Source organism: Balaenoptera musculus, chromosome 2 (assembly GCF_009873245.2).
Source record: "Balaenoptera musculus isolate JJ_BM4_2016_0621 chromosome 2, mBalMus1.pri.v3, whole genome shotgun sequence".
NCBI lineage: Eukaryota > Metazoa > Chordata > Mammalia > Artiodactyla > Balaenopteridae > Balaenoptera > Balaenoptera musculus.
Genome location: NC_045786.1, coordinates 66,609,081 through 66,624,958, shown reverse-complemented (window position 1 = coordinate 66,624,958; position 15,878 = coordinate 66,609,081). Strand labels below are relative to the sequence as shown.

The following is a 15,878-nucleotide window of genomic DNA, read 5'->3' as shown; positions in this document are numbered from 1 at the left end:
TGTTTAGGTACTGTTATTTTAAGTTAGTGTTAGTAAGCAGTATGTATTCAGTTTGTGGTCATGTGGAAGTGGTTTTTTTCTCTCACTGAGGGCTTTTTGAGATTTGGGCACTTTGTTTTTGCAAGTTATGATGGATTGGAGGTGATGTGACCCTAAGTTTTATCACCCAGCACAGTGCCAGATACAATCAGATTGAGTGCCAGTGTCAGTTCTCCTTCAGGTAGGAAAAAGAATCATGGTGCTTGAATGGGCAGCTTGGGGGGTTGGGGGGTCTTTGGGCCCCTCTAGCTCATCCTTTACTTTCTAGACAAGAGCCCTAAGCCTAATGAAGGGAGGGAGCTTCTGAAGCCATGGGAATCTGACTGGAATTCCAGGGATCTTTCTGACTCCAAAGTTTATGCATTTGTCCCCATACTAGGAAGCCTTGTGAGTCAGCAGTCAGTTCTAAGCCGGGTTCTATCTGTGGCCTTGGGCACTGTTCCCTTCTGAGCGTCAGTTTCCCTGACAGCAAAATGAGTAGATATTGGAGGTCCCTTCCATCTCCAAAAAACAAATTAGGTCATTATTCTTCATTTTGAATATAAAATCTCAGTTTGCCATAATCCCTGTTTGTATTTAGCCAGAGTTATAGCTTAATGAATCTGATTTGAAAAGAGAGTCCTTGGGACTTCCCTGGAGGTCCAATGGTTAAGACTCCGTACTTCCAATGCAGGGGGCACGGGTTTGATCCCTGGTCGGGGAACAAAGATCCCACATGCCGCATGGCGCAGCCAAAAAAGGAACCCTCCCCCCAAAAAAAGAGTCCTTGCAAAATAACTACAGTTTCTAAAATTTGAAGTTTAAAAAGAGAATAGAGTTCAACATTGAAAGCTAGAATGTGATGCCAGGAGCACAACAAATAAAAACGATATTCTTTTAAAATTCCAACCATATAATTTAATTTTATATTTCTTTTTTCTGTTTAAGAGAAAATAACACAAGCTTGAAAAGCAGTAAATATGTAAAGAGAAAATTTGTCAACTGATATTGGAAGATCTGACCCAGGTCACACATAAATCTCTCAGACAAGAGCTGCAGGGCAGGCCATAATTTCAGAGAGTAAAAGAGAAAATGAAAGCTATAGCTGGTGTCTTCTCTGAGTTACATAGGTGGATTCATTTCAGTTTTCTGATTGTGCTTCTGAATATAATATAAAAGTGCTGGTAGCAAGGTCTGCTTTACCACTGTGTGTGTAAAAAGTACCTCTATAGAGATAGAAGCGTAATGTGAGCCTTTCAAAGTTGATTTTTATCACCAGAGTCATTGATTAAATAGCTGAGGCCCCATGAGCAAACTTTTGCATTGGCAGTTTCCTTTCCAGGTTCGTTTTCCAAAGTCACAAGTCATATTATGGGAGCTTTTTAATTGCCAACTCAACTGTATGGCCCTTGCAAGGAAATACAAGGTAAATATGACTGCAGTAATACCCTAAATATCAGACCTAACTGATTTTTCGGCTTGCCTGTTGTGAAGTCATTCTTCCCCATTTAAACACATAAGGGTCTGTCTTATATTAGAATGAGGCATAACTATCCCCTGTTAGCGTGGCTTAAAATCTTGAACCTAACGGCTGATGAAAGAAAAAAAAAAAAAAAAAAAAGCTATGCCCAGAAGAGGGAAGAGGTTTGTCTAAACAGTGTTTCAAAATGCTACTAGTTCTAGAGACTGATTAGCAAAGCCTATGACTGGAGCAATTATCGTTCTGTTCTTTGTCCCCAAGTATCAGTTAGACATAGAAAACTCAACGCAAGCAAAACGTACAGGCAGGAAGGTGGACTTGGACAAGTTAGTTATAAAAAGCATCTCATATGTTGGGAGGTGCAGGCAGTACGTGAGCCCTAACAATGTTATTGTGTCCCTCTGAACTCTGCTCTCACAGCTAAGCATTTGCAAGAGAGGCATTCACGAAGCTAACATTTTATATTGAGGACCCTTAGTACCACTTTTAATGTGCTTTAAAACTAGGGGCTTCACTTTTTCATGAACTGTGTGCAAAAGCAGAGGCCACGACTGGAGGTTGACGTTGTTTGGCTCTGTTTTATGAGTGCTGCACCTGTATAGTAATGTGATCTTGAAAAAGGTAAACAACAAAGAGTTTAATAGTGAAAAATATGCCTAATATAAATACAGTTGAGTTTATGGCAGTTCAGAATTTGAAAAATATGACCGTGACATTAAATTTTCTGGTGGAATTAACAGAGGAACAGAATATAGCACTTAAGGCCATGTATCTGAGACAGAGAAAGGAGATAATACATCTAACTCTATGGTCTATGTGGCATTCATATAAAGAAAAGCACAGTAGCTTTATTTAATTGAGAAATGAATCAATTACAGTGATGTTGCATCATCAGATTCTTGCGAAATAGAAGGTATGTCACTGCATTGTGTAACTGTTAAAAAGTACGTGAGTATCTTAAGCATTTTGAATCAATTTCAGGTACTGGCACTGCTACCTTAATACAAAATTTATGAAGATGATTTCATGTAGTATGTTGCTATCAAAACTGTGTGATAAAACCTGTTAACAGCGTCTGCCTTTAAAAACCTGGGCAAAACAGTATAACAATATGGTTATAAGATCATAAAACAGACTTTGATATTGCTGTTTCTCCTTTTCTTGTAGTAAGGAGCAAGTGTTAAAACAGTACAATTTTAAGCTGTCTTAAACCATGCTTTTAACCCACAGATTAGGGCAGGGTGGAAACTTTTTCTAAGGTCTCAGTTTATGAGGAAATTTTCATTTAGTACACGCAACTCACGTTACTGGGAACAGTGTCTCACAATCCATTCCTGAATTCATTTTGAAACATATCACTTAAAATGTTTGCTACATGTTTTCCTCAGAGAATTTGTAATCCCCCTGACTATTGGAAATTTATGAAAAACATTCTCTTTGATGTCAAAAACAGCTTTCTAATTCTGTGTACATTAGAAAAAGTAACTCTCCTGTTGAAGTAGATATATCTTACTGAGAATGTTTGGGGGAGGCGGTGCTTATGTGTGGGTACTTTAAAAAAATACAGTTGACCCTTGAACAACGAGGGGGTTAATCTGCATATAATTTAGTCGGCCCCCAATTTCCGAGTATCTGAGGTTCCTTCACATCCATGGATTCAACCAACCATGGACCATTTAGTACTGTAGTATTTACTAATGAAAACTAGCCCCACATGTAAGTGGACCTGCACAGTTCAAACCCATGTTGATCAAGGGCCAACTGTAAAAGCAAACACCAAAGATATCTCATAGGAGAATTTACCTGGGTTTTTTCATGATTTTTTAAAGGTGCTGTAGCTTGTTACTAAAACCCTAACCACTCCAAGGTGGTAGTTAACAGCTCTGTCTTCCTTTTTAATGTAAATCTTCCCCCCCCCCCCCACCCCGCAGACCCTTACGCAGAAGTACTCATTGGCTAGAGGGACAAGAAGCGCCTCAGGACAACATTCAGTAGGAACTATCAAAGTAGACTAAGAGCCAATCAACCTGAGGTGGAAGTTTCAGGGAGTGGTGATTGGGGAGGGCATGATGAGGAGCCAAGAGCAGGAACGAGTGGGGACCATGTTCAGTTGAGATAATACCTGGGAAAGCACTTTTTAAAACATCTAGCACTCGGTGGAAGGGTCTGCTGATCAGCCATAGGGATGCAAAAGAAGTGCAAAAACATGGCTTCTGCCCTTGAGGAGCTTAAGAGTCTCGTTGAGAAGAACCCACATGCCAAAACTGATAATTTATCAACTTTACCATGCCAAGTATAAACGCATGCAAATCCAGTTGTTTTTAAGGAGTGCTGTGATTGTAGGCAGATATGATGCTGGGGAGAAAGGAGCACGGGAGAGGCCCCAGCACAACCACAGCCTGCTCCTGTGGCCTTGGGCCTGCCCCACCTCTGGGAGGCCCGGTTTTTCCCATCATAGACTAGAGATGACCATCCCCGCCAAGCTCAGGGTGGTTGTGAGATCTAATGAGAACGTGTATGTGAAAGAACTTTTAAAAGCTCCATTAAAAGCATATAAGGGACTATTAACTAGTTTACCTATATTTTACCAGCTGGTTGAAGCACAGTTATCACAGCAAACAACTGACTCCTCAATAGTTACATTTGGTTCCTGAAATTTTCCTCCTTAGGAAATTTAGTACCTGGGACTCCATTTTCATTGAGTTTGTAATAACTGCAGGCATTTTTTTTTTTTTTTTTGGTTGGGGGGAGCACATTGAAGTGTTTAATACTTTAACTACTAAGTGGATGTTTTATTAATTTGGTGTCACATTTTAGTAACTCTCTAAGAGATGTGGTTTATCGGTGTCAGCTGTGTGAGCAGCTGCCTCCAGAACAGGCATCTTCTTTGACTCTGCTCTTATCCCCTCAAAACCAGTGTTAAACTTGCATGAATTTGATTTTCCCAGAAAGCATTGCTGCCCTGCTGAAGGAACTTTGGAAAAGGTGGAGTCTTTACCCACTCCTGAGTCAGAGGCAAATACTTCAACCACATAATTAAAGTTTTCTTCACAAAATAGGGGATTGTGAGCAGACACTGGCAGGAATCCAAAATTCTAATTTCTGACTATGATTTAATTTCAATTTTAAATAAATCGGTTTTTAATTTAAAAAGAGTGAGCTTCATAACATTAGCAATGATTGCAACATTAAGCCCAGTGTTCACAATCTAGCAATATAAAACATTATTTATATCTGAATCGTAAACAGCCTTTTGAAATGGATTATGGTTTTTCTCCCTATTCTAATACAACCTGGAGGGTACTAAAAAGTGTTGTGTGAAATTAACATTCTGCTGACTTTCGCCTATAAATGAGAAGCGAGCTATTAACATTTGTGTATTTTCATTATGTAAATTGTGTTAACACATGCCCACAAATTGCCACCAGCAATGCAATAATTTTCTCTCAGTGATCATAATGTGTCCAAGTGAGTCATTTTGATTATGACATGCTAATTACATATTGCCTTTTTTCAGATTCAGAAAAACCAGGGATCTTTAATGGTAAGCTTTATGAGTTCAGAAAAAAATTCACTTTTCTTTTTCCTGATGGCTGCTTCCTTTGCATGCTTGAATGCCTTGTTTTAAACTTAGCAAATTGCATTTTGAAGAAAATGCAAACCTTTAACTGCCTGTATTAGATTAGGTACCATTAGAAATAATAGAACATCCTGAACATCAATGTTTTTATAAGAGTTTGCTGTTGTTGATTAATCTTGCTATATTTTATTGCATTAATGATTTTTTCTTTCCACTCCACTGTAAAGATATTGCATAGAGGCTAATACTTTTTCCTTTCTTCTTTCCCATTGCAGCCTCTCCAGCTTCTGCAGTGCATTGTTGATGAGGTGAGGCATCGTCTTATGTGCTTTCACTCCTAAAGTCATTCCTAATGGTGTGGAAAGCTTATATTTTGTTTCCTAATGAAGCACAATGCCCAACATCCTCGGAGCAAGTTGTGTTGTGTGGCTCTGAGCTGTGTTACGTGAACTGGCCTTGTCCTGAATCCTGCTCTTCTGATTCCAGCCGAGACTCTCTGCCAAAACAGACTGTCCCACAGGCTGGTCCTTGGGGGCATCAGAAGCCCTAAAGACAAAACACAATAATATTAATTTATCCTCTCTCTGGCCAGATGGGGATGGAGCCGGAAATTAAAGTGGTATCATTTTTTCCGTAACACATATTTAAAGTCATTCAGTAGACAAGAGTTAGAGTTGAACAGCAAACATGAGCTGGATAAAATTTGTCCTCCTTGCTTTATTTACCGAAAGCATAGCAGAGTGATAAAAGTGTTCAGAAGCTCTAGGTCAACAGTTCAGCTTTAATTTCCTAATTAGGCATTTTCCCCAGAACATACTCCTAACTTTTTGTGCTTTTAACTAGTATTCTCACATGTTAAGTCATCCTACCTCTGATCATCCTTATCCATCGAGTTTCACTGTCCCTTTGCCTTCATGGAGTTAAGCTACCTGAATTTCATTCTCAATCAACTACTTTTGTTGCTGACTTTAAATTCCTTTTTTTCCTGTAAATTAACAGTCTTATACAAGACTCCGATTAAGAAACATTAATGTTTTTTAAAAACTGAGTTTTTCTGGGCTTGAGCTTGCCTGCTAGCAATGTTTATTTTTTAAACTTTAATTTTACAATATTTAAAATGCTTGTAATGTCAGCAATAAATGATTCAGATAGGAAAGTTTGAAAGAAAAAATATCGTAATTCATAATTATTCCTCTCAATTAAACGTCTGTATAACCAGTTATGAGATTTGGGAGAAAAAAATAAAGATCCTCCTAGGAAAAAAACAAACACATACACATATCACAATAATAGTAAGAATGGAGCTCCAACATCCTTAATGTCTGCATCAGTCAGTCCACATATCCCTTGCAAGCCATAAACCATGTTAGTGCAAAAATGAAGGCATCGTCCTGAAACAAATGGAGGCCCCATTATCTCAAATATCAGACAGGCCTCCTGGATCTAATAGCTCATCAATATCTTCTGTCATCTTAGATTCCAAAAGCATCCTATGGCCATCAGGATCCTCCCAATTAAACTGATTTTCCTGAGCTCCCCCTTCAGGATTGCTTAGGGACGTGCCCAGGGAAATGGCCTACCCAGTCAAGTGCACAGACTGCCGTCTTTCCTGGGCTCTGCTGTTCTTGGTCTGCCAGGCTCCTGGGCATCAGAATGTTCAGGTACAGATACCTTCACCAGTAATATAGGTATTGCTGGAGAGCTCACTTGAAGGTTTTCTGGATCAGATGGATGTTTTCATTCTTTATTTAAAGTAGCAGTGATTGCTGTTAAATTTAATATATTTTACTTGTTTGATTTGGGTAAAATCTTGAGGCTTTTGAAATCATCATAGGGAGATGTTCTAAGAAGAGAAGTATGTGTGATGAAGGACAATAGCTTGTAGCTTAAATCGTATATTTTTCTTTATAGCACTTCTTCCTCAGTTGAGAGAAAACTATAACTTAGACATCTATTCCCATTTACTCTAAAAACATTCAAATATCTTTTTTATGGAAACTTGGGAAATTCACATATATTTTTAAAACAAACATTAAGTTGATCTTGGAACCAAGCTGATGATTGGGAATAAGAGTATTAGGAAAGAGTTGGCCAGGTGACCTGCCTGAGGCAAGGTGCATCATAGCTTCTAAGAAAGGAAGGATTGGTGGGATCTTTTAATTACTGTGCTTGCCCCATGTTTGTCAGATTTCTCATTGCTGTGATATAGTGTTTCTCAAAGGGTAGTCCAAGGACTAACTACATCAGGATTACCTAAGACTCTTGTTTAAAATGCAGATTCTTGGACCCAGATCTCTGAATTAGACTTTCTAGGGGTAGAGCCCAGGAATCTACATTTTACTAGCTTCCCAACTCTTTGCACATGAAAGTTTGAGAACCTCTTCCGTAATGGCTAAGTCTGCCCTTTTAGATCCCAGAGGACAGTTAACTGTCTATCTTCATTTACATCTGACATTTAGGGCTTCTATTTCTGAATGAATATAACCAGCCAGGATTTGAACCATCTTACTCTTTGGGCATGGGATATACCTCATTATGAAATGGCTATCCAATGACAGTATATGCTGTTTCTCTTCGGGAAAAGTCAAATCAAAAAGTATCACCCCAAGGGAATCTAATTCAAACAAGATGGATATATTTGGAGTCATGTACAAAATAGCTAAGCAAAGCCCAGTGTAACGTACTTTATTTATTATTATGTGGATGTACCTTGACCTCCTAGCATGGCCTGGCAAAGAACAAAGAAGTAGTAGATCAAGTGGATAGGAGCCAGCGCTAGAGTAGCCAGGGGTGAATGTCAGGAGTTGAGAGTCAGGAGGTGGAATCGTGGGACAAAGCCAGAGTCAGCCACCACACATCCAAATAAAGACACCAAAAGTTAAACAGAGTAGTAAGAATCATGAACATGAAATTTGAACCACAGAACAGGAACTGGATGAGTAGCCAAGGTACCAAGAGAATCAGGCTCCAAAGAGAAATCTGGGAAATTTAGTTTAATTTTAGGGGGTGGAGCTTGTCTGGTTTGGACCTGGCTAACTCAGGATATGAGTGCTGTCTTAGAGATACCATCTTTGCCTCAAAGTTGCTTCTCTCAATAGAACTTCTTACTGTAAAACTCATAATCAGGCCCTCTCCAAGTCCCTGAATACCTGAGTTGTAAAGTACTTTGGTTCATTGTAAGTGATGTGTGTCTATGCGTGCCATGATGCCTTAGCCATCTGATATCATTGGGGAATGAGGTGGCCCTTGCTGTCTAGCTAACTGATACTACTTTAAGCTCTGACATCAGTGAGAAAATTTGCATTTTTTAGAAAGAATGTTTCTAAAATGTATTTGCTCTTGGCAGCCTGTTGATAAAGTATAGTGAATATCATTTCATTGATAATAAAGGTTTTATAAAAGGTATCATAACCTTTTCTTGATGACTCAGGTGCCTGTTTTGAACATGGTACTGAACTAAACTTTGATGTATTGATGCCCTATAGGGCTGTAGAATTGTGGGGATCTTGCCTTGTTCTTTCATTGAATTTTACCAGCCATTTTGCTTGTGTGTTTGGCCTTGGCACTCAGTGATATGCTTGGGCTTTTTGAGGTGTAGAGAGCCATTTGCTCCCAAACTAAATGACCCCTACATGGGTGTGCTGCTCTGCTTGGTGCTTTTCTTGTGTTCTCTCTTGTGATCACCTCTGTTTTCTACGGTCACTCCTCATTCTTGTCAGTGACTACTGGCTGCCCCAGTTATCTGATCATCTTGTCTCAGTCTTTGCACTCCTGACGGTGACCCTAGCAAAATTAAAGGTATCAAATGAAATCAGATACCCAAGTGGTATGTGTAAGGTCAAACCACTCCTCTGAGAAGAGAGATTGAGGCTGATGAAGTAAAATGAGTGGGCTTGTGTTCATTCATTCAGCAGATAGTCCTCAAAAGTGCCCACTGTATGCCAGCCCAAGTTGACCAGGCCATGCTCAGGGCAGCCTCCAAGCCTAGAGAGGACTGTTCTTCCAGGCAAGTCTCCCAGGTCAACTGCAGATTAGATTTGTGAGTCAGGGTAGAAAGGCAGAGGCATAGTCCCAAATCCTGGGCCAATACAGTGTGCTGGGACTCAGGAGGCTATGTGGCCATCTAATGCTCTCCCCAGTGCCTGGGCTCCCAGTTTGGCTGGCAACAAAGGGCTGGCCACATTGGTGATGTGGCAGGTGGGAACAGAGCAGTGATAGATTCTGAGTCACCAAATCCCAGGCTAGCTGGAGCCAGCCAGGACATCAGTGGATTGAGGTACCGTGAATTGCAAAGACTGAAGTGGGGACTTCCCCCTTGAGCCTGCCCCCAAGAAGGCCACAGACTTGGAAAAGATAAGAGTATGGAAATGACTAATTATGCTTCGTTACAGGATGCATACTATACAACCCAGAAACAGGAGGGTTTGTTCTGCCAGAAGAGGGTTTGTTCTGGGGGTAGATCAGGAGATAATGACATTTAAGCTAGGTCTTACAGGATGAGAAGAAGTTTGCAAGGTCAAAAAAGGAAAAAAATAAATGTCAGACAGAAGGGCTTGAAAGTTTCTTGCAAATCATTTTTGACTTCACAGATGTGTTTCAGAATGTTCAGGTTATCTAAAATATGACAGCCAGAAAAAAGGATTATTACTCTGTGTGTGTGTGTGTGTGTGTTTCAAGCATATTATAGCTAAAAATAAATTTCTATCTAACATCTGTAGGTGCTCAGCAGGACAATTAACAAATCCCTGGTTTATACATCTGTTTATTTATTCCTTTTACCAGTAAAAAGTGAATTCCTATAAGTCATGTTTTATACCTGATCAGAAGTATCTTCTAAATGATAGGATATAAAATCAAAACACAAAATCAGTTGTAATTCTATATATTAGTAACCCAAAATGAACAATTCAAAAGTGAAATTAAGGGCTTCCCTGGTGGCACAGTGGTTGAGAATCTGCCTGCTAATGCAGGGGACACAGGTTCGAGCCCTGGTCTGGGAAGATCCCACATGCCGCGGAGCAACTAGGCCCATGAGCCACAACTACTGAGCCTGCGTGTCTGGAGCCTGTGCTCCGCAACAAGAGAGGCCATGATAGTGAGAGGCCCGCGCACTGCAATGAAGAGTGGCCCCCGCTTGCCGCAACTAGAGAAAGCCCTCGCACAGAAACGAAGACCCAACACAGCCAAAAATAAATAAATTAATAAAAAAAAAAAAGTGACATTAAGAAAACACTTCAAGTTATAGTTAGCATCAAAAAGAATAAAATACTTAGGAATAAGTCTAACAAACGAAGTGGAAAACTTATACACTGAAAATTACAAATTATAAATTATCTTTGAAAGAAATTAAAGACTTAAATAAATAGAAAGACATTCCACATTCATGGAATGGAAGACTTAATATTGTTAAGATGGCAGTGCTCCCCAAATTGATCTACAGATTCAGTGCAATCCCTGTCACAATCCCAGTGGGCTCTTTTGCAGAAATGGATGAGTTGATCCCAAAATTCATATGGAAATGCAAAGGAGTCAGAGTAGCCAAAACAATCTTGGGGAAAAAAGAACAAAGAGGATTCAGGTTTCCTGATTTCAGAACGTATTACAAAGTTACAGTAATCAAGATAGTGTGGTTCTGACATAAGGATAGACATGTGAAATGGAGTTGAGAGTCCAGAAATAAACCCGTATGTCCATGGTCAGTTGTTTTCTGATGAGGATGCCAAGACCCTTTAATGGTGAAAGTATAGTCTTTTCAACAAATGATGCTGGAACAGTTGGAGATCCACATGCAAAATAATGAATTTTTTTCACATCATATACAAAAACTAACTCAAATTGGATCAAAGACCTAAATGTAAGTGTTTCACAGCTAAGACTGAAACTCTTAAAAGGAAATATTGGTATAAATCTGTGACCTCAGATTAAGTAACAGTTTCTTGGATATGACACCATCAGGATAATGGAATCACTGTAACAATGCCAGGGTTCCAGGCCAATAGACAGCTAGAGCCAGGGCAAATCACGGCTTTAAGAGGAGGACCTTTGTGCCCCAGTCTGGAAGGTAGGGGAGATGATGGCTTTCCCTGTAAGGTGTGTAGCTTGAAAAGGATTGACAGGAAGGCCACAGTGGGGATAGGGGAGAGGACGAGGGAAAGGAAGTGGTCAGCTGAGTGATGGGCAAGAAGAGGTTGGGGCGAGGGGGCTAGGGGGGTGTTGCTGTGGGACCTGGCCTTGGGTCCTCAGTGATGAGGAGGAGTAAAGTGGGCTTGCTGAAGATGGGAACAGACTCTCTTGGTCCAAAACATATTTAATAGCCCATCATTACAAAATTCCATTTATAAAAGGCTTTGTCTTCTGTGAGTTTTTATGACTCTATTTAATCATAAAATTTAATTGAGACATAAGAGAGCCTCCACTATTTACTTATCTGCCTGGCTGGCATATGCACATCATTACAGTGGTACTAAAAAGAGGCACGAATGGGGACAATCATCCACGCCACGAAACTCCTGAGCTCACAAGAGGCTTCATGTGGACTCTTCACTTAGACCTGACTCCTCTGATGTTTTCTAGCAATGCCAGCAAACATGTCCAGTGCTGGAAGGAAGCAGTGTTTGATGCTAACCCCCACCTGGCAGCTTAGTAAAGAAGAGGATGGAGGTTAATCACACAGCTAGACACTTCCACATGAGCTGGGCAAACTGAGAGGCGGCTGACGTCTCTGTTCTAGAAGAGGGTGATACCCGAAGAAGGGGGTGAGAAAAGAGAGGACTGGGAAGGGAGAAGAAAATGAAGAGAAGAGTCTGCTTTATAACCACATATAACCATAACAAGCTTCTAAGCTTTTCTCTCTGCCTTGTTTCTCCTACCACCCTACCTCCACAGGATTATCTTTTAAACAATACAGATCTCAACCTGCCAAACCCTGCCTATAGGGTAATGTCTGAACCGCTTAGCACAGCATTTGAGATTCACACCCATGTTTTTTTCAGCCTCACTTTGGGTCCATCATTAGTCTTGATGGTTGCCCCACACTTTTCCTACTTAGGGGTGTGTTCCTCACTCTGCTTGGAACGGCCTTCCGTTTTTTACTTTGTAAATGCCTAAGTGTTCTCCAAGGCTCAGCTCAAATGTGATGTCCTCTTTGAAGCTGTCTCTGTTACCTTCCCATTTCTTCCATCCTGCCCCATGCCCACCCAGTGCTAGGCATAATTCAGCATAGCATGTTTACAAAGGTTTATTATTGTTAATCAGACGGAATCAAATTTACTTTGTGAGTTTGTCTCCCGCTGTATCATGAAGTCATCCAGCACAGGGATTTATCCCCACACCTAGTAGAGATCATGGCTCAAGCAGAAGCTCCTTGAAGTAAATTAAAATAGGAATTTTTTTCTAGCAGGACTAGTCCTACAGAAAATAGCATGTGATCTAAGTTTGTCTTTTCTTCTACTGAGGCCCATTCTATCCAGCTGAAAAGGACTGCTAAGTTCAGAGATCATCACAGAGAAACTTATTTCTGTTTTCTATTTTTACTTTGACATTTTTATTTAAGTATAGTTTACATAACATAAAATTCACTCTTATAAAGTATACAGCTCAGTTCCAGAACATTTCCATCACTTCGTAAAGAAACCCAGTGCCTGTTAACAGTAACTCCTAGTTCCTCTCTCCCCTCCAATCCTGGCAACCACTAGCTAATCTACTTTCTGTCTCTATGGATTTCCCTATTGTGGACATTTCATATAAATTGGACCATGCAATATCTGGTGTTTTGTTTCTTTCATTTAGCATAATGTTTCCAAGGTACATCCATGTTGTAGTATTTATCAGTACTTCATATATATTTATGGTCAAATAATATTCCATTGTATGGATATACCACATTTTTGTTTATCTGTTCATCAGTTGATTAACATTTGGGGTGTTTCCACTTTTTTTGGGGGGAGGTTTTATTTATTTATTTATTTATTTTTGGCTGTGTTGGGTCTTCGTTTCTGTGCGAGGGCTTTCTCTAGTTGTAGCAAGCGGGGGCCACTCTTCATCGCGGTGTGCGGGCCTCTCACTATCGTGGCCTCTCTTGTTGCGGAGCACAGGCTCCAGTCGCGCAGGCTCAGTAGTTGTGGCTCACGGGTCTAGTTGCTCCGCGGCATGTGGGATCCTCCCAGACCAGGGCTCGAACCCGCGTCCCCTGCATTGGTAGGCAGACTCCCAACCACTGCGCCACCAGGGAAGCCCGGACCTTCCACTTTTTGACTATTATGAAAAATGTTGCTGTGAACATTTGTGTACTAGTTTTTTTTGTTGTTTTTTTTTTAATTTATTTATTTATGGCTGTGTTGGATCTTAGTTTCTGTGCGAGGGCTCTCTCTAGTTGTGGCGAGCGGGGGCCACTCTTCATCGCGGTGCGCGGGCCTCTCACTATCGCGGCCTCTCTTGTTGCGGAGCACAGGCTCCAGACGCGCAGGCTCAGTAGTTGTGGCTCACGGGCCCAGTTGCTCCGCGGCATGTGGGATCCTCCCAGACCAGGGCTCGAACCCGCGTCCCCTGCATTGGCAGGCAGATTCTCAACCACTGCGCCACCAGGGAAGCCCTGTGTACTAGTTTTTATATGGATATATGTTTTGTTTTCAATTCTCTTGGATATGTATACCTAGTAGTGGAATTGCTGGGTCATATGAAAATTCTGTGTTCAATTTTCTTTTTTTAAATAAATTTATTTATTTTTGGCTGCGTCGGGTCTTCGTTGCTGCACGTGGGCTTTCTCTAGCTGCAGTGAGCGGGGGCTACTCTTTGTTGCGGTGCGCGGGCTTCTCATTGCAGTGGCCTCTCATGTTGTGGAGCATGGGCTCTAGGCATGCAGGCTTCAGCAGTTGTGACACGTGGGCTCATTAGTTGTGGCTCATGGGCTCTAGAGCACAGGCTCAGTATTTGTGGCGCACGGGCCTAATTGCGGCATGTGGGATCTTCCCTGATCAGGGCTCGAACCCGTGTCCCCTGCACTGGCAGGCGGATTCTTAACCACTGCGCCACCAGGGAAGCCCAAAAACACACAAAAGTGTTTAACTTTTTGATGAACTTTCAAACTGTATTTCACAGCAACTGCACCATGTTACATTCCCATCAGTAATTTATGAGATTTCAGATTTCTCCACATACTTGCCAACACTTGTTATTTTCTGGGGGTTTTTTTCCTTTGAATTGTAGTCATCCTAATGGATGTAAAGTAGTCTCTCATTGTGGTTTTGATTTGCATTTCCCTTATGATTAATGATGTTGAGCGTATTTTCATGTGTTTATTGGTCATTTGAATATTTTCTTTTAAATTCTATTCAAATGCATTTTCTATTTTTAAATTGGTTTTTCCTTTTTAATTATTAGTTTTGAGTTGTTAGAGTTCTTTTTAAATTAATTAATTAATTTATTATTTGTCTGCGTCGTGTCTTCGTTGCAGCACGCAGGATCTTTCATTGCGGCACAAGGGCTTCTCTCTAGTTGTGGCGCGGACTCCAGAGCACAGGCTTAGTTGCCCCATGGCATGTGGGATCTTAGTTCCCCGACCAGGGATCAAACCCGTGTCCCCTGCATTGGAAGGTGGACTCTTAACCACTGGACCGCTAGGGAAGTGCCTAGAGTTCTTTATGTATTCTGGATACTAGACTCTACATTTTTTCTCCCATTCTGTGGATTGACTTTAACTTTCTTGATGGTGTCCTTTGACACACAAAAGTTAAACAAAATTTTTTTTGGACTTCGAAGCCTTTCTGGTTTGATCAAAGGATAGGAAGCTTAGATCTCTACCCTGTCCCTGTCCCACTCATGGCACCCACATAAAAGTCCTTAGAGTTCCATAGATTATAATTTGAAAACCACCAATTATAGCCCAAACAATCATTCTGTAAACCTGTATTAATCCCAAAGCTAGGTACTGGGAATAGGGAATGAGTAAGATACAGTTGCCACCATTAAAGAGTTTCTACTCTAGTCAGGGACACAGGCTAGTAAACGTCATGTATGAGTAGATAACTTTAAACTAAACTGCAGGAAGGGACTTCCCTGGTGGTCTAGTGGGTAAGACTCCGAGCTCCCAATGCAGGGGGCCCGGGTTCAATCCCTGGTGGGGGAACAGATCTCACATGCTGCAACTGAGAGTTCGCATGTCGCAACTAAGACCCGGCACAGCCAAAATAAATAAATAAGTAAACAATAAATAAATATTAAACTAAACTGCAGGCAGTATACGTGGCATGAGACTTAATGAGCTCTCAAAGGAGCACAGTGACTGTTGTTTTAACCCCCTCACATAAAAGGGTATTTATGACAAGGCATTTAATAATGTTTGCAGTCATATAAATTCTACATATACTAAAAGTGTGGACAAGGTGCTGGGGAAACACAGAGAGGAGAGAGAATGAAGGAGGTGATAATATACCAGAGAGCTCCACAGAGAAGGGAAGCCCAAAGGGCCAGTAGGAGTTAGCCTCAGAGATAACTTGAGGCCCGTGCGGAGTTCAGTATGGCTGCAGTGCTTGGCAAAGTATTAAAAGAGATGAGGCAATGGCTACATTTAGAAGGATCTTTACACATTGTGCCTGAAGGCATTTGCAGGGATGGAGGGGAGGGAGGTGACAGAGTTTTAAGCAGGGGATCAACAGAACCAGATTTGTGTTTCAGAAAAATCACTCTGATGGGGTTGTGGAAAGTGGATGGGGAAGGACAGTTAGGAACTTACTGTGCTTATAGGCCTGACCAGAAATTATGTGGGCTTTCCATTAAGACAGCCTTAGCATGTTTGAAGAGTAT

General features: G+C 40.9%; 1 protein-coding gene across 4 annotated transcripts in view; it reads left to right on the top strand.

The window, feature by feature from the left end:
* Positions 1-15,878, top strand: part of MAP2K5 (mitogen-activated protein kinase kinase 5) — a 266,747-nt gene that overhangs the window by 200,893 nt on the left and 49,976 nt on the right. For 3 of the 4 annotated variants that reach the window (XM_036843580.1, XM_036843577.1, XM_036843581.1), the window contains 2 exons: positions 5,016-5,042; positions 5,354-5,386. In XM_036843580.1, the coding sequence (XP_036699475.1) occupies positions 5,016-5,042; positions 5,354-5,386 (60 nt within the window). The remainder of the gene's footprint in view (positions 1-5,015; positions 5,043-5,353; positions 5,387-15,878) is intronic. The other variant, XM_036843578.1, reaches the window with a different exon arrangement.